This window comes from Artibeus jamaicensis, unplaced genomic scaffold (assembly GCF_021234435.1).
Source record: "Artibeus jamaicensis isolate MK-2021 breed Jamaican fruit bat unplaced genomic scaffold, CSHL_Jam_final contig_233, whole genome shotgun sequence".
NCBI classification, from domain to species: domain Eukaryota; kingdom Metazoa; phylum Chordata; class Mammalia; order Chiroptera; family Phyllostomidae; genus Artibeus; species Artibeus jamaicensis.
In genome coordinates, this window is record NW_026521486.1 from 4,565,157 (window position 1) to 4,587,740 (window position 22,584).

The 22,584-nt window shown below is 46.0% G+C and overlaps 1 protein-coding gene across 1 annotated transcript in view; it reads right to left on the bottom strand.

The window, feature by feature from the left end:
• The window catches only part of MEI1 (meiotic double-stranded break formation protein 1), a 68,470-nt gene that overhangs the window by 2,302 nt on the left and 43,584 nt on the right, over positions 1-22,584 (bottom strand). Inside the window, exons 21-28 of the mRNA XM_053662195.1 lie at positions 15,561-15,726; positions 14,367-14,471; positions 12,524-12,634; positions 12,060-12,220; positions 10,097-10,178; positions 9,766-9,941; positions 1,089-1,170; positions 525-631 (exon numbers count right to left, since the gene is read on the bottom strand). Of these exons, the coding sequence (XP_053518170.1) occupies positions 525-631; positions 1,089-1,170; positions 9,766-9,941; positions 10,097-10,178; positions 12,060-12,220; positions 12,524-12,634; positions 14,367-14,471; positions 15,561-15,726 (990 nt within the window). The remainder of the gene's footprint in view (positions 1-524; positions 632-1,088; positions 1,171-9,765; positions 9,942-10,096; positions 10,179-12,059; positions 12,221-12,523; positions 12,635-14,366; positions 14,472-15,560; positions 15,727-22,584) is intronic.

Genomic DNA, 22,584 nt, shown 5'->3' on the forward strand with positions numbered 1-22,584 from the left:
CTGTAAGGACACACAGCTTCCATGCTTAACCAGATGCTCCACGCCCCAAATCTCTAAGTGTTCACTAACCCGGAAGTTCTCCAAATGTTTTGTTCTTTATTCAGTGGGCACTTACTGCGAACCAGTCCCTTAGCATCTCTTCTACTCAACCGCTAATAACGTCACACTTTAACTATAGTTTCCTTCTCTATCTCCTTTTCTAGACAGAGATCCTTAAAGGCAGAGCATTTGGCTCATCAGCATCTCTGGTCCCTAGTATAGGACCTGGCATGAGGCAGGCCAGCTCTGGTCAATGTTTTATGAGGGAGTGAATGAGAATATCCAGCTCTTCTGGGGTGGGGAGATGTGGGCCTTGAGAGGAATTCTCTGAGCAGAGTGAAGGCTTTTTGCAGGGTGAAGGCCTACCCAGCCCCCTTTACCTTTTGAGGATTAGGGTTACCTAAAACTAAGGTGACCCTGGCCTCCTCAGGACCATCCAACTCATGACATTATTCAGACCACAAGACCATCCTTTCTACACTTACCACAGTCATGAGCCTCAAGATCTCAGGCCTGAGGAAAGAATTCTCTCCAGCATCCAGGAGGGTAAACAGCAAAAACCGATTCCAGGGCTGGGAGGCCACATGTAGTGCTATAGGAAACACCAGTCACCATGGGCTGTTGGTGCTGCTTTTCCAAACATCTTGGAACATTACTAAAAAGGACCTTCTCCTATTGGCTCAAAAAGGGCTACTCAGCTAGAGGCAGAGTATTGGACAGGCGACCCAAGGAAGTTTCTTTCTTGCCTGGGCTTCTAACCACCTCTGTGGCCTGGCTCAGGGATACCACGTACCCCACTATTGAGGGAGGCAGGCAACAGGAAGATTTCTGCCACTTAAGAACTTCGTGACTGTGATGGGTATGTTGCCTGACCTCTCTGAGCCTCAGTGTCCTCATTTGCATACTGGACACAACACTGCATGCAGTGTTGTTAAAAGAATTGAACAAAATTAGTGTGATGTGCAGAACAAGGGGATGGCAGTCTGCAGCAGGAGGTGACAGAGGCTGCCCGCCCCCCTGCCCCATTTCCCTCATGGGAGGGTTTCTACCCATATCTGGATTCCTGGCGTGCAGGTATTCAAGCAAGGCCTCCAGGCAGCCGACACAGGCATGGGACAACAGAGGGTCCTTCTGCAAGAAAACAAAAAACACAGATGTTTATGTCAGGTTTTGCTACCAATGGATTTTGGTGCCAACCAAGAAAAAAAAATCTGGTTTTCAGAACAATTTGGATTTCATAATTTCAGATTTGTGATTGGTTGTTTCATCTCTTACCGACTCACAGAGCACAATGCTTATGCTGATGATTTACCTACAGCGACTGTTCTGTTTCAGCAGAGGAGATGGACTGTGCCCCCCCCAAGAGATCTAAGAGATTCACAGTTTATCCTAGCTAGTGGGTTTCAACTTTTTTTTTAAGTACATGAACCTTTCATCAAACAAAATTTTATGCACTAATAAGCATGTGAAAAGATCTCACTATCAAAGTCATTAGGGAAATGCAAATTAAAACCACCATGAGGTATCACTACACACTCACCGACAGCTCAATTAAAAAGACTGATGATACAGAATGTTGGCCAGAATGTTGAGCAAGTGAAACTCTTGTTTACTTCTTCTGGGAAGGTAAAATGGTACAGCTGCTTTGGAAAATAGTTTGATGGTTTCTTATTAAGTTAAACATATACTTAGTGTATGTGGTGGACAGAATTTTAAGATGGTCCCAAGACCTTTGCTCCCAGATGTTGCTCCCATGATTATGTTGTATTAGATGATAAAAGGGAGATTGTTCGGGTGGGTCTAATCAATCCATACCAGCCCTGCCGGAGAAGGCAGTTTTCTCTGGCTGGTGGCAGAAAAACCAGAGACACTAGAAATGTGAGAAGGATCAACATTCACTGCTGGTGAGAAGAGGGGCCATGTGAGAAAGAATGTGGGCAATCCTAAAGAGCTAGAAGAGGCCCCAGGGGAAGAAATAGGTTCTTTCCCAGACATCTCAGGCAAGTGCTCAAGCTAGCCAACACCTCATTTTCAGCCTTGTGAGACCCAAAGTTGAGCCCGCCCAGATTTCTGATGTAGAGAACTGTGCAATAATAAATGGTTGTTGTGTTAAACCCTTAAGTTCGTGGTAACTTGTTACACAACTATAGAAAACGAATACAGGACTTCCTCCAAGATGGAGGTATAGGTGGATGTGCCGTGCCTTCTCACACAACCAAGTTTAGGGACAACTAAATATTAGCATCAGAAAACACAACCAGAACACGGAAAATTGAACTTTTCGGAAGTCCGTTAACAACAAATTCTTCAGCCCGACCGGTAAGGGGCAAAACCGGCCTCTGGTGAGGGATTGCACAGGAGGACTCCGGTCGGACGGACCCAGGCGCGGAATCCAGACGAGCGAATCCAGACGCACGGGTTCCAAACCCAGGATTGGACCTAGTGAGCGACCGAGCAACCCACCGGGTGAGCGACTGCTGAGGAGACAGTGGGGAGGCGGTGCTGCGTGTTGACTGCGGTTGCCTATCTGCGGGCGAGCGGACAGGCGAGGGAGTGGGCGGTTGGACCGGGGCCCAGCGGTCCCCGTGGCTTGCGGCAATAGAGGGCGCCGCCATTTCCCCGCTCTGACCACGCCCCCACATACAGCGTCACAACCCAGCGACCTGGGAGTCCAAGGCGCCGCTTCTCACATTTAAAGGGCCAGAACAGACCAAAAATGTCACAGGAAGACCTCAAAGCCCCAGAGATAAATCTAAGCGACGAAGAAATAGCAAAACTCTCAGACGCACAGTTTAAAACACTGGTCATCAGGATCCTAACAGATCTGGTTGATTATAGCCACAAATTAGAGAAACATATGAAGGCTAAACTAAGGGAAATAAATGGAATTCCACAGGAAACCCATAGAGATGAAAAGGAAACTGGGACTCAAATCAATGGAGTGGACCAGAAGAAAGCAAATAATGGCCAAACAGAAAAGAGTCAAGGAGCAAGAATTCAAAGAAATGAGGAGAGTCTTAGGAACCTCCAGGACATCTTTAAACGCTCCAATATCCGAATTATAGGGGTACCAGAAGGGGGGAAGACACAACCACCAGTGGAAAAATTATTTGAACAAATAATAAAAGAAAATTTCCCCAATCTGGCAAAGGAAATAGACTTCCAAGAAATCCAAGAAGCTCAGAGAGTACCAAAAAAGTTGGACTCAAGAAGAAACACACCAAGGCATATCATAATTACATTAGCCAAAATTAAAATGAAGGAGAGAATCCTAGAAGCAGCAAGAGCTAAGGGGACAATCACCTACAAAGGAGTCCCCATCAGACTGTCAGCAGATTTCTCAAAAGAGACCTTACAGGCAAGAAGGGGCTGGAAAGAAATATTCCAAGTCATGAAATCTAAAGACCTACAACCAAGATTGCTCTATCCAGCAAAACTTTCATTTAGAATGGAAGGACAGATAAGGTGCTTCTCAGATAAGATCAAATTCAAGGAGTTCATCATCACCAAGCCCTTATTATATGAAATGTTAAAGGGACTTATCTAAGAAAAAGAAGTTAAAGAAACATGAACAGTGAAAGGACAACAAGCTCACAGTTATTAACAACCACACCTAAAACGAAAGCAAACTAAAAGAACAGCTAGATCAGGAGTGGAAACATAGAAATGAAGATCTCAAGGAGGGTTAGCAACAGGGGAGTGGGAGGAGGAGATGGGGGGAGAAGGTACAGAAAATAAGTAGCATAGACAGTAGATAGAAAATAGATGGGGGGGACAAGAATAGCATGGGAAATATAGAACCTAAAGGACTTGAGACACATGGACATAAACTAAAGGGGGGTAATGGTGGGGATGGGGGGGCAGGGTGGAGGGGAATGAAGGGGGGAATAGAACAACTGTAACAGCATAATCAATTTAAAAAATAAATTAAAAAAAATTACATTTCAAAAAAAAAAAAGAAAACGAATACATCATTTGACCCAGAAATCCCACTCCTAGGTTTCTACCCAAGAGAAATAGAAACATATATCCACACCAAGACTGTACTTCAGTATTAAGAGTGACTTAATTCATAACAGCCATATAACTGGAAGTCCCAAATACCTATCAATAAATTAATGGATAAACAAATTGCGACAGCCACATAAGGGACTACTTACTCACCAATAAAAAGAAATGAAGTAATGATACACACAACAGTATGAATGAATCTCAAAAGCATTAACCTAAGTGAAAGAAGCTAGATATACAAGACCACTTATTGTATGATTGCATTTATATGAAATTCTAGAAGTGGTAAAACTATAGTGACAGCAGATTGGTGTTTGCCAAAGGTCAGAAATGGAGAGCAGGGATTTACTTGAAAAAGGCACAAGAACACTTTTCGTGGTAATGGAAATGTTCCATAGCATGAGAATTAGAAATCACCTAATTCTACACTTAAAAACCAGTGAATTTTATTGCATATAAGTTACATCTCAATAAAACAAAACTTTTCAAATGTAAAAGCAAACTAAAAAAAACAACCCTATACTCTCCTCGTGCTATTCTTCTGAAGATAGCGCCTGATGGTTGAGGGAAGGGGGCAGACTCAGATTTCAATCCTTGCTTAGTCACTTACCACCTGTGTGGTCCTGGCCAAGGTTATTTAACCTAGCTGAGTGGGAATATAGAGATTACCTGGGCTGCTGAGAGGATGAGATGAGAAATGAATATAGTGTTTAACCAGTGCTTGGCCCGGGTAAACACTCAATGAATGATAACTATCTTAGTGAATTGTACAATGGGGAATCATGCCCCTTCTTTCACAAGCCCTGAGCCTCCTGCACAGAACCCCTAAGGCCTCCAAGGCACACAGCTTAAAGTGGTTGAGCCCACACACTCAACCTCATTTTACTGCTGAGAAAATGAGGTCCAGAGGAAAAAGAAAACTTGATCTGAGGACACCTGGTTAGTAGGTGGCAAGTCTAGAACCAAACCCTAGGCCTTGTAAAACAAACAAAAACAGTAACAATATAGATGGAGTCACTTTAAAATGCAATGTTGAAACTGCCATCCAAGAGAATCTGCCGTGCAAGTCTTAAGCCTCAAACTTTCAGAATGTTAAAACAGGGCAAAATAACCTTTCAACTGGGCCCAAAGCACCATTGTTTCCCAAAGAACTGTTTGCAAAGAGTAAGAAAGTACATACTATGGCTAGCAGACTGATGGCTACCAGACTGAAAATTTACAACAATGTTTGGAATTAGTATCACTATGTTCGTTTATTGCACCAATAGAAATGCCTTCCTTCTATTGATGTAATTGTTCTTCCCTCCCATAACCCCTCACCTTTGCCTCCTAATCAGAATCCTGTTTGGATTTCTGCCTGAATCAGTGCTTCCTGAATAGCTGTTCTTTTTTTATCTCAAACGCTTGTTGCCTTCTACTTAGAAAGGTCTTTTCTTTTTAGGTTAACAGCTTTGTGCCCTTTCTCCTTCTCCAGTCTAAAATTAACTCTTTTTTAAAAAATATTTTATTCATTTATTTTTAGACAGAGGGGAAGGGAGGGAGAAAGAGAAAGAAGCATTGATGTGTAATTGCTTCTCATGGCACCTTGCACTGGGGAACTTGGCCCACACCCCCAGGCATGTGCCCTGACTGGGAATCAAACCAGTGATCCTTTGCTTCACAGTCCAGTGCTCAATCCACTGAGCTATACCAGTCAGGGCTAAAATTAACTCTTACCCAGTGGGCACTTTCAGCCTCTTTCCAGGTACTCAGGACCCCTGAGCCGTGGGCCAGCTTGCCTCAGCTTCCCAACCTGGTGAGGAGCTGTGGCCATATGCCACTCTCTGACCCTCTGTCCTATTACCCCATACAACCAACAAGGGCTCCCGGGATGGAGGGTGAGGAGCTGGGGCTGCTGGGCATTAGGAAAACCAGGGACTGCCTCTCAGGCTACAATGGCTCCTATTCACAAGATGTGCTTCTTGAGACACTGAAAGAACTTGGGTCTTGTAGTCAAAAGACTTAGGTTTGAATTGTGACCTTAGGCAAGTTACTTAGTGTCTCTAGGACTCTGTTTTCTTGTCTATAAAACTGAGATAATAATTGCTACCTTACAGAGTCATGACGAATAAATAATAGCTCAAGTGCTGGTACAGAGTAGGCAGTCAGTAAAGGTTATCTCCCTGTCCTCCCTACCTCCCACTCTCCTAGACCCTTAACCTGACATCAACATCTGCTCTTGTAGGAATGATCCTTTCACTCAAAGCCTCAAGTCTGGTAAAACTAATTGGCTCCCTGGTTTCCAAACTAACACATTCCACTCTCACCCTAATCAGAAAGCAAAGTCTGAGCACAAAGGACATGTCTCAGGTCCACACTTTGCCTCCCACAAGACTCCCCAGGGATGTGGCAGCTGCACCAGAATCAGAGAAGCCAGCCTGAAAAAGCACCGAGGCCATCTGACCCTGGTTAGAAAATTACAGAAAGCAAAACCAACCGGTCCAGAGAGCCTCGTTCCAAACCTCCAGGTGCAGGGCCAGATGGAGACACGTGACTGCTCTGAGCAGGCTAAGCCACTGTTCCCCCTCAAACCTGATACTTGTCAACACCTGTTAAGTGCATGCTTAAGGGTGCGTCTGAGCACTGGGACCCTGGGTGGAGGAAGCAGCCTATCTCCCCTCAGCACAGTCTACTCAGCAAGTCCAAAACCCTGCAGTCCCACTCTCCTCTGGAGACACAAACCACCACCACCACTTCAGGGCATCCTCACATTTCCTCTCCCAGAGGAGCACCCACCTCTGCCCGTGTCCACTTCCTTTCCATAGAAGGAGAGAGGACTAGAACAAGAGATGATTCTTTGAGGAGAAATACACTCAGCTCTGCCTCTACAGCAGACACTGACTTGAACCCACTGTCTATAGAGAAGGATGGTTTGGTCTACTCTCGGCCAAATGGTAGGTTCACCAGGAGGTGGGGAAAGGAGTCCTGGGGTTGTCCAGCTCTGCCTGTGACTGGGTGAGTACATTTAATTTTGGGGTGAGGTTGTCGGAAGGTCAATGTCCTTATATAATAGCCATTTTCTCCCTTGGGCTTTACCAATAAAATGGAAGTTTTGATCTTCATCTGAATTCTGTCTACCATCCAAATGATTCAAATTGGTAGATGGTAGGATATGGGACCGGAGCACTCTTCACTGACCCTCTAGTCCCATCCAGGGGTCTCACCTTCTGCCCCAAACAGTTTACCCAGTATTTCCTTCTAACCACACATAATTCTTGGAGTTCTCTTCATTGCATCCCCAGGGCTGCTGTGTCCCTGAAAAACTGGACCACTGCCCAGCTCTGCCAGGAAATGAGCTCTTTGAGAACTTTATTTGCTCTTCCTCCATCTCTAATCTTAGGTCACCCACAAGCTGTGTGACCCTGTGGAAGTCACATAACCTCTCTGATCTATAGTTTTCTATCTCATAAGGTTGACTTGTATGAGAACCATGAGATCACAGAGACAGAGGATTTGGGAAACTGAAAAGTGCCAACTATATAATGTTTGCTGACATTGCTATTTTTAATTGCCTTCCAGTCTCCTCCTCAGTGACTTGGGCCTGTCCTTCCACAGTGTACTCCTGGGCCTCTGTTTCAGGAGCATTCCCTTCCCCTAAAACAGAATCCCACTGTTGAAAGAAACCTTAAGGTCACCTAAACCAGTGTCCTTACCACCCTCTAGCAGGAGTTCTTGCTGGGAACACCTGCTTTCTGCTCAGAAGCCCCCAGCCACAAGACACTCCTCTCCATTTCTCCCCATCTACCATTAGACAGTCCTGGACACAAGAAAGGTCCTCTTCCTACCTTCCTGTAGCTCCACTCACTGGCCTAGGTCTCCATCTCTAGAAAAACCCACAACAAACCTATTTGTTTTCTGCTCTGGAAGGTACTTAGAGATTTACAGTCGTGTGACCCTTTTAAAACTAAGCAGAAGTCTGCCCCTGGCTCCTCCTTACTCCCGTACCACCCAAATCACACCAGGGACCACAGCCCTTCTTTGGACACTCCACTGCCACAGACTTGTCCTCTTCCCACCATGTGACCCACCGCAGGGAACCCTGGACACTGTTTCCATCCTCACTGCAACCAAATTTCCCTCCACTATGCTCCATTCCTGCACAAAGGCCCACATTGCTTAATGCTGACTTTTATTTTGCAGATAAAGAAAATGAGGATCAACTTGCTAAACTCCTTCAGGGTTAGGGGCCAGCCAGGGGCTATGATGCAGATCTGTGTGACTCTGGCCAGCACATCTACAAAATTCTAGAGATGGATGCTGGTGGCGTTTGCATAGTAATGTGAATGTTGTACACAGATGTGCTGATAGGATAAGACTCGCAACCACAGAGCCAGCATAGGGCTCCCTCCTGGAGCACCTGCTAGCTCCTTGCATTTCCCAACTTCCCCAACCTGTGCACAGGCCCAGTGGGGACCAATCCTTTAACATAAGAATTGATCTCCCACAATCGGTAGCCATATCATATGTGTGCAGTCATTATCTGGGCACTGAGTGGGACCTACTCTATTCAAGGCCCCCCAAGAAGTCTCTGCGACTCCGCTTACTCATTTGCAGGCTGCCCCACCTCCCTCTTCTTGTCCTGTGAGTACCTTGCCAACAGACAAGCATAAATGTCTGGGGCCTTGGTCACCCTAAGTGATGAGCTCATATTTGAAAATAATAGACAATAAGCTCCTTGAAAGACAAAAATCAAGAGTAGGAAACAGGCCACAGGCCAGGGACACAGAATGAATCCAAATTAGAGACTGAAATGGTGCTACTGTCCAGATCAATCCCACTTCTGATGCCCCTGCCTTTGGGGACCTAGGACAAGTCACTTGGTCTTTCTAGCCCAGCTCAAGCACCTCTCCCAGGAAGCCTCTGACAGCCAGCCCCACACTCACCCTACACCAGCCTATCAGTTACACCCTGTGCCCGCACAGTGCAGTGCTTTAGCTCACACACTGTTACACCCCCTATCCACAAGGCACCATCCTCCCTTCAACTGTTACTACTCAAAGGCAGGCACTTGACTTATCTCCATGCCCCACCATCCTTCACAGTATCTGCTGGCTAGACGAACAATGATCTCCAAAAATCCTCTAAGCTGTAAAACACAAACCCCTCCTGGTGAGACATCTTCTGTACTTGCTTGCCCCAGATCCAGTCCTCCTCCTTCTGGGAACGGTTTCCTTTTGCAGATCATCCCTCTCTCATGTTTGCTCCACGTAGGTTGTGGGGAGCTGACCATAAGCTCCAGCTGCCAGGAGAGGGCACTGACCCAAGCCAGGGTGATCAGAGCATCCCATGCCCCTGCCAGAGTGATTGGCACATTACCCAAGCAAGGCTAATGAGACTCAATTATGGAAACTGCTGGGAAAAGGAGAAACCTTTTTGCTAGAAGGATATAAGCCAGGGGCAGCTGTTGGTCATCCTGCCATCCATGACAATTAAGCCAAGAGATGGAGACAGTTCTGATGACATTGTCTGAGCCTCTGGGATCCAGTTCTGCCCGAAGCCAGCACTGACCCCTGGACTTCTCAGTTATGAGCCAGTCTGAGTTTCATTTCTGTCACTGTAATTTTAAAAGTCCCAGTCAATCTACCCTCCAGGCCCTGAGAGGCAGCCATTCCTCCCTGCTCTTGTCCTGGGATAAGCAGGCTCCACTACTAGGGACCCACCCAGCAAAGACCTTACCTGCACCAAGAGATTCTGCAGTCCAATGACCAAGGACAGCACTTCTGATGTTCCCAGTGGAGCTAGGACAGCGTCCTCAGGGGCTGGCGGTGGCCGGGCCCCTGAGGGCACCAGAGTCACCAGGGCAGAGGAAAAGCTTTGCTGCAGGGCTGTCCTCAGGAAGCGTAAGATAGCAGCTGCAAGCAAGAAACCCTTTACATCTGCTCCCTGCCTTCTTCCCCACCTCCACCCAGCTCTGTCCGAGGGGGAAACAATGTTGATAATAGTGGGGTGACCACAGAATCCAAGGGGAGAGCTTTTCTTTTACTGATAGAGGCCCCTGAGCCCATACCTGAGAGCAGCGCAGCCTTTTTCTTTGGAAAGCTGAGGGCCTTCAATACTTGGTCCAGTTCCACGGACAGTGTCTGGTGGACCTGGCAGGGTGGGGGGTGAAGGATAGCCCACATGTCCTGGGAGCTTAGACAGAAAATGACCTACGCCAATATCAGTTCTACCCACCCACACATCCCAGCTGCATCCAGAATGGCAAAGGAGGCCACACGTGGTCTTGTGTGCCTCACCAGCCTTGGATTCTGGAATGTGAGGAGGGGAATCAAACCCTTACCTGGAGAACCCCACTTCTCTTAAATCTCCCCTATCCTCAAGGACCTCCTCCACCAGGGAGCCTTCCAGAGCCTCTTCTGTAGTCTAGTCTCTGCCCCAGTAGTCAGGAAGTCCAGAATCAAAAATCCTGGCTCTGTCACTGACCAGCTGTGCAGCCATGGGGAAGCCACTGCACTTACTTCCTTCAGCTACGAAATGGGGACAATGTCACCTGCTTTCACTCTCTCCAGAGCTACCGTGAGGAACAGTTGAGGAGTAGCACTGGTGAACATGATCCTTAAAGTTAAAGCAGTGCCCTATGCCCTGGCTGGTGTGGCTCAGTGGACTGACCACCGGCCTGCATACCAAAAGGGTCACCAGTTCCAGTCCCAGTCAGGACACATGCCTGGGTTGCGGGCCCCGTCCCCAGTAGGGGGCACATGAGAGGCAACCACACATTGATGCTTCTCTCCCTCTCTTTCTCCCTCCTTCCACTATCTCTAAAAATAAATTTTAAACATTTTTAAAAAGAAATAAACTTTAAAAAAGAAGCAGTGCCCTGAAGGTTTAGTGGGGGTGGCCAGTTCAAAGCCATGAGCCCACTCTGCTGCATTCCTCATCTAGAACACGAGCTGCAGGAACTGCTTCTCCTCTGCTTAGATCTCTCACACCCTGGCACAAAGCAGTTCTCAAAAATGATTGTAGGCTGGTGGTTCTAGACAGAAGAACCAATTTGTGTAAAGTTAGGGTGATTCCATACTAATGTAAGATATTAACAGAGGAATCTGTTTGGGGGGTTTCTCTAACAATATGGGAATTCTTTGTGCTGTATGCTCAATTTCTTCTATAATCTAAAACTGTCCTAAAAATAAAGGCTATTAAGAATCAACCAATCAAAACAAACAAACACACACAGGTATGGAGATGGGAAAGAGCACAGTTGATTGGGAGAATTGAAAACACCTGTTCAGAGGACAGACAGGCAGTGGAATGGCCGAAAACAAGGCTGCAGAAGGGCTAGGTGAAAAGGGTCTCAGCAGCCCTTCGCAGAACAAAAAGCCAAAGGAGTGTAGGACAGGGGAAGTTTGGACTGACTGTGGCTTCGGGGACAGATGTGGAGGAGGGGAGAAGGTAGGGCCAGGAGATTAAGAAGAGGCCACATTAGTAGTGAAGAAGAACAATAGGTCTATGGTCTAGGGCAGTGGGAAGGATGGAAAGTGAAGGTAGTTACGTAGGTGGCCAGGCGTGAGTTAAGGGCCAAGGCAGAGCCAAGGACATGGGGCAGGCTTCTGCCCAGGCAGTGACTGTCAAGGATATGGGGAGGTCCATGTGCTTCACACAGAAAAGCAGGAAAGGCTCCTGCACACCTGCAGTTCTGCTATAGCATAGATCTGCCACCTAGAGGTCTCTTCATTATTTTTTAAAATGTTTAAAATAAGATTATTTATTTATTTATTTATTTATTTATTTATTTATTTATTTTAGACAGAGGGGAAGGGAGGGAGAGAAACATCAATGTGTGGTTGCCTCTTGAATGCCGCCTAACTTGGGGACCTGGCCCACAACCCAGGTATGTGCCCTGACTGGGAATCAAACTTGTGACCTTTCAGTTTTCAGGTCAGCACTCAATCCACTGAGCCATACCAGCCAGGGCAAGAATTCAGGATCTTTATGCCATCTGTGTCCCAAAGCCACAGGGGTTACAGACTAACCTGGAGACTGCCATTGTGCTGCTGGGCAGAGAAGGAAGCAGTGAGCAACCAGGCAGAGCAGAGGAGCGTGGTCCTGGGAGAGCCTTCCTCAGCCCAGGTAAGTGCCAGCATCTTCTCTAGAAGTTCTATCAGAGAGGTACTGCTCAGGAGTACTGCAGCAGCTGTAGAAGGTCCAGCAAGGCAGGGGCCACATGCATTATATAAAATCCCAACATGGTGGTTAATTAGCAACCCAATGGGACCTTCACATACACAGTGAATGAACCCAAGGATCAGCTAGAGGTTCTAAGGGTTCCATTTTCATTCCAGAACCACAGGTTATCAGAACCAGAGAGGCCCTTACAACTACCTGGTCCAGCCACATCCCCCCTTATTTTTTTAAGATGGGAAAACTGAGGGCAGCAAGGGCCACATACACTGCCCAGCACCCCTCCTCTTCACTATTACAGCCTGGGCCCCAGCACCTCTTTTCTGACTGCCCAGTGTGGTCTGGTGAAGGTTCCAATACAGGAAGTTGAAGGAGGGCTGCAGAATGTCCATGTCAGTAGGGCTGCATTTCCCACACAGCTTGCTCACTGCAAAAGACGAGAGTCCCCAGACACCCTTCTTACAGATAATGGCCCTCAACTAATTTCAGACTTCAGTCTTGGGGACCAAGCACAAACTAATTGTCCTCAGTATTACAGCCAATGAAAAGAAACATAGTGACAAACCTGAAGTCATCCTCACACTCTCCACCCAAATAAACATCTGGCAGGCAGCCCATAACTGCACATGAGAGTAGACCGCACAAGTCTGGGTGGTCAAAAGGTATCCCATAACAGTGCTCACACCAGCACAGACTCCAGGCTGGAGGCTGTGCAGAGGTCATCTAGGCCAACCTGCTATCCTTAACAGGAGGAAGACCCACACTCCAAATTCTCCCAGCAATGGGGCACTACCTACCTTCCCAGAGGAGCTCTGCAACCATCCATATGAGTTCCCTGAACTTGCCATATTCTCTCTCTCACATCACCCCCATCTGGCTAACTCCTTAATTCCTATTTGGCAATCATGATTCAGGTGAAAGTCCACCTCCCCCATGAGGCCTTCCTTAACCTCTCAAGGCAAACCCTCATCAGAGCAGTTACTATACCGTGAAGTACAGAGAATACATCCCTTTCCTCCTGGGAATTGCTACTCCTTGCTCCCTTGTTCCCATGACTCCAATATAAAACCTATTTAAGTTTCCATTCACCTTTTTGTCAACCACATCATACCTGACTTCTAATTGGCCTGTGGTCAACCAGACAATCAGGCCCACTACCCCACCCCCAAACAACCCCACATCCCTCACCCCTAACTATAGTCCTCTACCACCAAAACTCTCAAATACAAGTACTCAGTGATTATATGTAAATGTGCATTACACTTAACATGTGTGTTTCAGCCCATTACTCCCCCCTCTCAGAGACCCTTTGATGGCTAATTTTGTCATACACAGACCTCACTCCCAGCTGAGTGTCATTCTTGACCTGACAGACAGGCCGACAATGACCAGCACCAAGCTGGGCCTACAGGTCCTTTTTGAGCCTGTCACTGATCTTCTCATGGGGTTTGAACTCCTGGCAGGAAAAGAACCATCCTCACTCATGGCCAGAGGACCTGACAGTTCACAGGTACTGAAGATGCCATTTTCTCCTATTAATTTCAACCTGTCCTCAATAAATCTTCCTGAGGAAACTGCCTATGAGGTGGCAACTGAATTAATGAACAATGAAAAGTCCTAATAAGGTTTGGGGTGGGGGTAGAAAAGAGGCCTAGAGAACTGTGAACTGGACTATCAAACCCTGAGTCAGCTGTGGGGCTGAGGTGAAGAACTAAACTTGTACCAGAAAAATGATCTACACAGACAGTATCCATTGTAGGCCCACTGTGCGCCAAACACTGTGAATTCTGTACGTACAGTCATTTCTTATTTTAAACCTACATTGGGAAGTAGTACTACTTTACTACCCATGAGAAACTTAAGGTGCACAGAGACTAGGTGGCTGTCCAAGGTTATACAACTAGTGATGAACCTGAGAACAAACCCAGACCTTCCCAACTCCAGTGCTTGTGCATATCGCATAATTTTATATATATACCTATTTTGGAGAGTATCTCCCGAACACTCCTAGGGAACAGCAGAGAAAGATCTGAAAGGTCCGTTAGCAAGAAGCCTATGGGAACATTCATTAGCTTCTCCAAAGGGATGAAAAGAGGGAAGAAAGGAACCCCCGCCCACCCAGCCCCGGACCCTCGAGCACCGCGCCAAACGGCTGGCACCTTGGTGGAGGAGCTTCATGGCCATGCTGTCCAGCTCTTGTTCTGACTCGTTCCTTAGCTGCACTAAAGAAAGGAGGCTCAGCAGCAATGGCAAGTTCCCTGAGGCTGTGAAGAAGAAGAAGGGCTGGTCAGGGGCCTGATGCTCAGATCAGTTCAAGGTCAGACAGATACCCATCCAGCTGTAAATGGTTTGTTGGGATTTACCCCACTTCCTCCTTCTTCCTTCTCCACTGGGCATAGGGACAACTGAAATACTGAGTGCCAGTTTGGGGCTGGGTAACAAGAATTCAGTATTTCCCTTCATCCCCTTAAAACCATGTGAAACAGGGACTGTTATTCCTATTTTGCAGTAAAGAAAGTTGTGGCCTAGAGAGGTTGAGTGACTTCTTTAAGGTCCCACAGCTAATAAGTGGCAGGTCCAGGACTTGAACCCAAACCTGAATTCAATGCCCACAGTCTTTCTATTACATGTTTCCACTAAATCTCATGGCTGTCCAACACTGTTGTCCATTGGAATGTGATTTATGCTTCCCTGCAAAGAAAGGATTCAGCTCCTTGCGACACCCTTAAATCTATTTTCAAACTCCACCTCCAGTCAGGACTGGACCACGTGCCACAGCTCCCCTCCAATTTCTAAGCACTAAATTACTTGGAAATTTAACTTAAAAATTCAACTTTCTAAAAATAGGATAAGACAAACCAACCCCAACCTTTTCAGTGTCTCCATCCTATGCCAAACATCAAGCTTCCTTGACTCCAGGGAGTCCCATTCCAAATTTGGAATCTATCCTTCTGGATCTCATGGGGAGCTTCCAGTACATCACAGATCCACCCCCTCCCAGGCTCCTGCTGGCTGCTGTTGCCTGCCTGGCCTCCCCCACATTTCCAGCTTTCTTCTTCCCAACTGGAGGCTGCCATTCTTGTGACAGCTCTGAGCACATGCCATGTAGGGTGGGGACATGCACACATACATCAAACATACCCACCCATGTTACACACAGAGAATCATTAAACACAAAAATACTCACACTCACAAACACCCCCCATACCAACTATGTTGAGCACCCACCCTCCAAAGAGAGGAAGGAGGTAAAAATTTAGCTTGATCCCACACTGGCTGACGTATCAGGGCAGAGACACCTATACCATACTGACTTTCAGGTCAAAACGTGCTCCCAACAGCTGCAGACTGACCTTCTGATGGGGAAGCCTCATGTTCCACCAGCAGGTGCTGTAGGATCAGTAGGAAGTGACCTCGTATGAGACCACCCACTTGAACATCCTCATTCCTCCTCAAAAATGTCCTCAGGACAATTAATACCTTGCGGGCTATGTCCGCGGGGCTGGAATAGATGAGATCCTGAACAGGAAAGAAGAAAGTCAGAGCTCAAAGGGTATCATGGTTGGTGACAATAGACAGAGAGGGTCTGGGAAAGGGCCCAGGCTGATGGTACCACAGAACCTGGGGGAAGAAGTGTTCACTTACTCAGCACTAATTATATACCATCCTGACATTCTATAGGCCCATTCTAAGCAGGCAGAAATGGAGGCTTAAAGAAATTATAAGATGTGGACAAAAAGGGGCCACATACTGACCCTGACAAGCTCAGGGAAAGCAAGCACAACAGGCACCCTACAAATTCAGAGACTGAAAGTAAGCACATAAGGTGGTGGGAACATAAAAATTCCTAACTAAAGGTGAGTGACATGGGTAGTCACATCCTAGGCCTATAGCTTCCTTATCAAAGGGCCAGTCTTTACCTTAAAAGTCAGCCTGTTTATTAACTTTTACAGCTAAGGTAGCATACTTTTGAAATGTCGGAGTCATCTCCTTTTCTAGACCCCTCGAGGCACACATACCATCTCTATGTGCTATAATTGCTAACTATCCTGTACTCACCAATGTAAAAGAAGTATGTCTCTTCCCTTTTACTTTTTATCCAATCCCAGAGATTTCCCTCCTACCCCCACCCTGTTTGTGTTCTCCTGCCCCCTTACTCTACCACCAATGGATTTCATGTAACCCTCCTTTGATTCTAATGAATAAGATAAGCAGTAAAACTGCTTTTCTCCAGAGCATTTTCTCAATCCATTGAGATCTAGCTTCCCAGCAATTGTCATCATTTTGGCTCAAATAAACTCAACAAAATTCTCTAGATTTGGATGTTTCTTATGTGGACAGTATGGTGCCAGAGGTCACATAAGCCAGTACGTGGCACAGCTAGAATTTGAATGCAGATCTACTAACTCCAAGTCCAAGTTCTTTCTACTTTCCAGGATGCCTCTCTCATGTAAATGGAAGCACCAGGATCAAGAAAAGGTTATTTCAGGACAGCAGATCCTGAGTGTGCCTTAAGGGAAAAGAGAAGAGAAGGATGGAGATGCCACAGGATGGGTTAGGATAGATTCAGGACAGATGCGGAGCACAGGGAGAAGTGAGGATCAGGTCAGGCCCTTTCTCTGCCATGGCAACATGGCTATTTCTGCTCCAAGCTATTATATACAGGTCTTGGGTTCAGATGGTGGGAAAGGACATTGCATTTTATTGGCTTTCACAGTTAGTTTAATGAGTATACGTTAAAGGCAAAGCCAGTCAGAAGCTACACCAGAGGCAATCCCACTGATAGCTTCTAGCACCTGCCAGCTTGAACAAGACAATTCCTTTGGACAGGCTAATGTGCAGAGCCAGTTAGGGCTGAGTGCAATCAATACCAGGTCACACGCAGGCTTCTTTTCCAGGGAGGGCAGTTCCCGACACACAGAGACATGTCTACAAGACACCTGACCAGGCAATTCCAGATGGTACTGATCATAGGATAGCACAGGGATGTCTGGCCTTAGCTCTTCACAAACCTCCACAGCTGCCAGAGACACAACTATAATATCAACAGCAACCACTCAATCGAGGCTACTAATGTCAGGTACTATGTTGTTTAAACAATAGCTATATATGCCCTGGCTGGTGTGGCTCAGTGGACTGAGTGCCAGCCTCTGAACCAAAGGGTTGCTGATTCGAATCCCAGTCAGGGTATGTGCCTGGGTTTCAGGCCAGCTCCCCAATAAGAGGCATGCGAGAGGCAATCACACATTGATGTTTCTCTTCTTCTTTCTCCCTCCCTTCCTTTCTGTCTAAAAATAAATAAATAAAATCTTTAAAAAAACAGTAGCTGCATATGTGTATTTTTCTGTCTTCATAATAACTCTTCCAGGTAGGTTCACCCCAATTTTTCAAGTGAGGAAACTGGGACAAACCAAGTATTGTAGTTTGCTATCAAGAAAGCATTGGCATTGTAACTATGAATTAGTGAAGGACAGAGATGGGATTAGCTTCATTTCTGTCAACTTGTAGGGCTGAAAAAACATTTCTAGAAGGAGAGAATCACAAAATGGAGGGCTAGAGGGAATCTCAGTTTATTTCCATCAACCCTTTTACTTCACAGAGTATGAGGCTGAAGCCCAGAGTGGGTGTGGTTTGCCCAAGGTCACAGGGCCCAAGCCTAAACCAGTTTCCAGGTCCTGCTCCTTCAACAGCAAATACCTGCCTGATTGCCAGAGCTGGTCCCTCAGAAACCTGAGTTAGTACATTTTAAATGCCCAAAGAAAGGGGGCTACTCAGCCTTTGGTGGCTATGGTGAATGCCAGGGGAAGGAGTGCACCCACCACGTGGGTGACTGGGAAGGCTCTGGGCAGAACACAGCCCATTCTAATCTCTCCTGCCCCAAACTGTCCAGAGCTTTCTGGGATTGGACCAATCAGGGTGATGTGGCCAAGCAGGGAATAAACACAGCCTCAGTGATACCATTGTTTTTTCACATCTAAACAACCTACATGAAAGACCACCCATTGATAAGAGTGGCAATTAACAGCTTTGTTTTTGGTTGGTAATTACCCATATCAAAAACAGAAATTGGTACCAATGCATATTTTTAGACTCTTTTCCCCTCCTGTGGCTAGAAGCTGAGTAGAAATGGTAGGAATTATATATGTGAACAGACAACAAAGTTGTTTCTCACTCTTTTTTAAACGACTGATGTTTCTAGAACCTGATTTAGTGCAAAATTCATTAACTTTAGGCTCCAATTATCATCATGACCCTTACTAGCTAATGACCTTTGGCAATTCAATAAGCTTTTCTGAGAGTAATATTGTGGTTCAGTCAGTCATACTAAGAGTGTTCCTATGTATTCTTTTTTTTTTTTAGAGAGAGAGAAAAGAAGGGAGAAAGAGAGGGAGAGAAACATTGATGTGTGAAACAGACAAGTTGCCTCTCACACACCCCCAACTAGGGACCTGGCCCCAACCCAGGCATGTGCCCTGACCAGGAATCAAATTAGTGACCTTTTGGTTCCCAGGCCAGTGCTCAATCCACTGAATCACTCCTGCCAGGGCCTATATATTTTTTAAAATTGATTCTAGAAAGAGGGGAATGTAGAGAGAAAGAGAAGAAGAGGATCATTGATCGGTTGCCACCTGCATGCATCCGACTGGGGACCAAACCCAGGTGGGACCAAACCTGCAACCCAGGCAGTTGCTCAGACTGGAAATTGACTAGTGACCTTTCAGTTTGCAGGATGATGCCCAACCGAGCCACTCTGGGCAGGGCCCTATGTATTCTTTCATTTATCCTCCCATTATCTCCATTTTACATGTGAGAAAACTGAGGCTCAGAGAAGCCTTTGTCTCCTGGAACTCCATGCAGCATCCAGCCCTAAGTGCAGCTCCTTCTTATTGAGCTCTACCTGCCAAAGCTCAAGGCTCCTCTCTGTCCTGCCTCCCCCTGAGAAGGAGGGGTGATGAGGATGATGTATATTCAAGGACAAGAACTTGGTGACCAAAACAAAGGTTGGGGTACCTGCTTCAGCTTGCCTGGAACAGGTTCTCTAAGAATTTGGTTTCCTGACAAATTTGGATACAACAGCAAACCCTGCATGTTGCATCCAGTTGCATCTGAAACTCAACAGAACAACCATCTGCTTGCTTGTCCAAATGAATTGCAAGGAGGGCAAAAAAAGAAATGGAGGGGAAGTCTATGGATTAAAAGAGATTCAAAACACATATCCACACGGAAAAAAAGGAAGACTAAACTGTAGTGTTTATATTTAACTGACAAAACTTCAAGTAAATGTAAGAAAGATAGTACTATAAAAGTCAGGCTAGTAGTTTTCCTAGGGGGACAGATATGGGTCATTGTTGAGGGGAGCACATGATGGACTTCTGGAGTGGCTGCAAGTTCTGTCTCCCGATACACGTGGCAGTTACTGGAGTATTCCCATCTAATAATTAAGCTGTGCGAGTGTCTGGTGTGATTTTCTATGCTTGTTGAAAGGACAAAAAAAGCTCCTTTCAGGTCCTCTTTACTAGAGATAGCTATCACTTCCTTGAGTCTGTCAGGCATAATTCTCTATTCTCAGGACTGGAGAGATTGACTAAAAGCACCCCCCATGCAGGTGTTTTAAAACTTCTACAAATAAGACCTGCTGGACAGGAGCGCCTGGACCTGGAAGCCAAAGATAACAGCAGAACAAACTGAAGCCTGGACAATCAATCAGCCAGAAACCTCCTAATTTACAACTAATTGCCATGACTACATAGCTCCATCCTCTTCCTCCTTTATTACCCAATAAAAACTCACAGTCCCAACTTTTTGTTGCTGATGTATCTTTTCACACCAGCTCCTGACCTCTCTTGGAAGGTGAATAAAACTGCCTTTTCCTCTCTTTAAGAATTCTTTCATAGCCCATGTCACCAGCCATCCTGACATTTGTGTTATTTTTCATATTATGGAAAAAAATTTAAAGATTTACTTATTTTTAGAGAGGAAAAGGGAAGGAGAAAGAGAGGAGAGAAACGTCAATGTGTGGTTGCCTGTCACATGCCTCCCACTGGGGACCTGGCCCAGGACCCAGGCATGTGCTCCAGACTGGGAATTGAACTGGTGACCCTTTGGTTCGCAGGCCAGCTCTCCATCCCCTAAGCCACACCAGCCAGGCCTCATAAAAATTATTTTATTTATTTATTTATTTATTTATTTATTTATTTATTTATTTATTTATTTTTCAAGTACAGTTTTCTGTTTATTTCTCCCACCCCAGCCCACCCCGCCCCATGCTCCCCTCTTCCCTCCCATTTCCACCCCCCCTTAGTTATTGTCCCTGTGTCCTTTATACTTGTTCCTTATAATAAGTTTTTTTAAATAAATAAGTAGAATTTGGTTTCCTCAGATTCATTTTCTTTTTGGCGTGTTTCTTTCCTGTACTTATGTCCTTCAAAGCTAGTAGCCTACAATAGCTTTCAGTTAAGGAGGGATCTTCATCCTAGGCAGATCCAGACCGAGAAGGAGAACTTGGGAGAGAAAGATAATGAACTCCATTTTAAACAGAAATGTCAAATAGATAGTTAGCTGTGTGGGTCTGGAACCCAGAAGAAAGGTCAGGGATAGGCAGAAATATGAGACATCAGCATATGACATAAGGCAAACAAAGCTCTGGAAATAAATGAGATAACCCAGAAAGAATACACAAAGTGAAAAAAGAGAGCCTAGGACAAAACCTTGAGGAACATAAACTTTCAAGTACTAGCCAGAGAGAAAACTATAAAAGAGACTAACAAGGAGCACCAACAGATATAGGAGAAAAAAATGAGAGTTGGAATTAATGAAACCAAGAATGAAGCAATAAAAAGGAAGTAGACAACCATCAAATACTAAGAGGATATATAAGACAAGGACCAAAAGTCCACTGTAATTAGCCACAAGGACATCACTGCTGATCCAGGTGAGAGAGCTTTCAAGTAGTAATGAAAGTAGAAGCCAATGGGTGGGGGAATAAGAGATGATAATTTCAAGATCAGAAAACTAGTTCTAGGAGTTTGGCAGTAAAGGGAGAGGTATAGGAGTGGAAAAGGTTGAGAGGACAGGGACGAGTGAGAGTCTGGGTCCAGGTGGAAGATATCCAGAGCAACCAGAAGTAAGCCTTAAAGGGGCTTAGACTCTCCAGCCACTCCCACAGCCTAGTGTCATAACCTGAGATTTGTTTCTAGTCTCACCATTCCCTCCCTTCATTGATGCTTTTTAAGTCTCTATAAGGTGACAGAGATGAAACAAGCACCTGTGATTTCCTCGAGAGCAAGAATTAATCAACCATAACTGAATTATCTAATGGCTACTACCTAGTAAATACCAAACAGATGTATGATAAATGAAAAGTGAATGACTGAATTCAAGGGCTCTAAAAATCTGATCCTCAGGGTTTGAGTCATTGAAAGGAACTAAAATTTCCAAGAAGTGCCTCTCAAAGGGCCAGTACGTGGACTTAACTCAGACTCATTCCCTCTGAGCTCCAGCACTGGGGTAGCAGCTTGAAAGACACCAGTGGCATATGGGGAGTAATAGAAGTGTTTGGCATTAGGGTGAGAGCTAGGGCCCAGATTTATCCAAAAGAGAAAGGTGGTCAGAGGTCACTGTTCCTTTTCTGAGCCCTCTCCCCCCAGAGCTACAGAGCCAGAGGTGGGACTAGATCAACCTGGCTCACACGTTTTGCTCCACCCTGGGGAATCCCTGATGCTCCACCCCACCCAACTTACATCTCACCCAAGCTGTTAACAGTGGCTTTTCCACATGAACAGCTGGTCTCAGTTCAGGCTAGATATCTTCCTAAATCCTCTCAAACAAGGAGCAATCAGCCTCAGTGAGCTCCTAGGCCCAGCACTAGCAACGGCCAGCTTTAGATCACAGTTTGGTTTTGCCTGGGAACCTCCAAGCCCAGCATAAGTAGCAGCCATCTGCAGATTGCTTTGTAGCTTGCACTGGGAGGCCTCAGGTGGAACATAAGTGGTGATTGATCCTGGCCTGCACCACCAGGGAAACCCCAGAGCCTGTGTACCCAGTGGACAGCTATAGACCACGTTGGAACACTGCCATCCTGCCCCTGCACAGCTGATCCTCCATGGAGGGCGGAAGTTGGTGGTCAGCGGTCATAGCCAGTCCTTCAACCTGACTTGCCTGGGTAAATCCCTCCCACTGATCTGCCAATAGCAATCAAGGCTCAACTACAAGAGGAGGGGGTACTTGGCACACAGAGAGGATGAACTCCAGGTACCCAGCTTGGGTGATAAGGGAGGCTATGCCACTGGACCCTCCAGGACAACTACTACATTAGGCCACACTAGCATAACAGCTCTACCTAATACATAGAAACAAACACAGGGAGGCTGCCAAAAG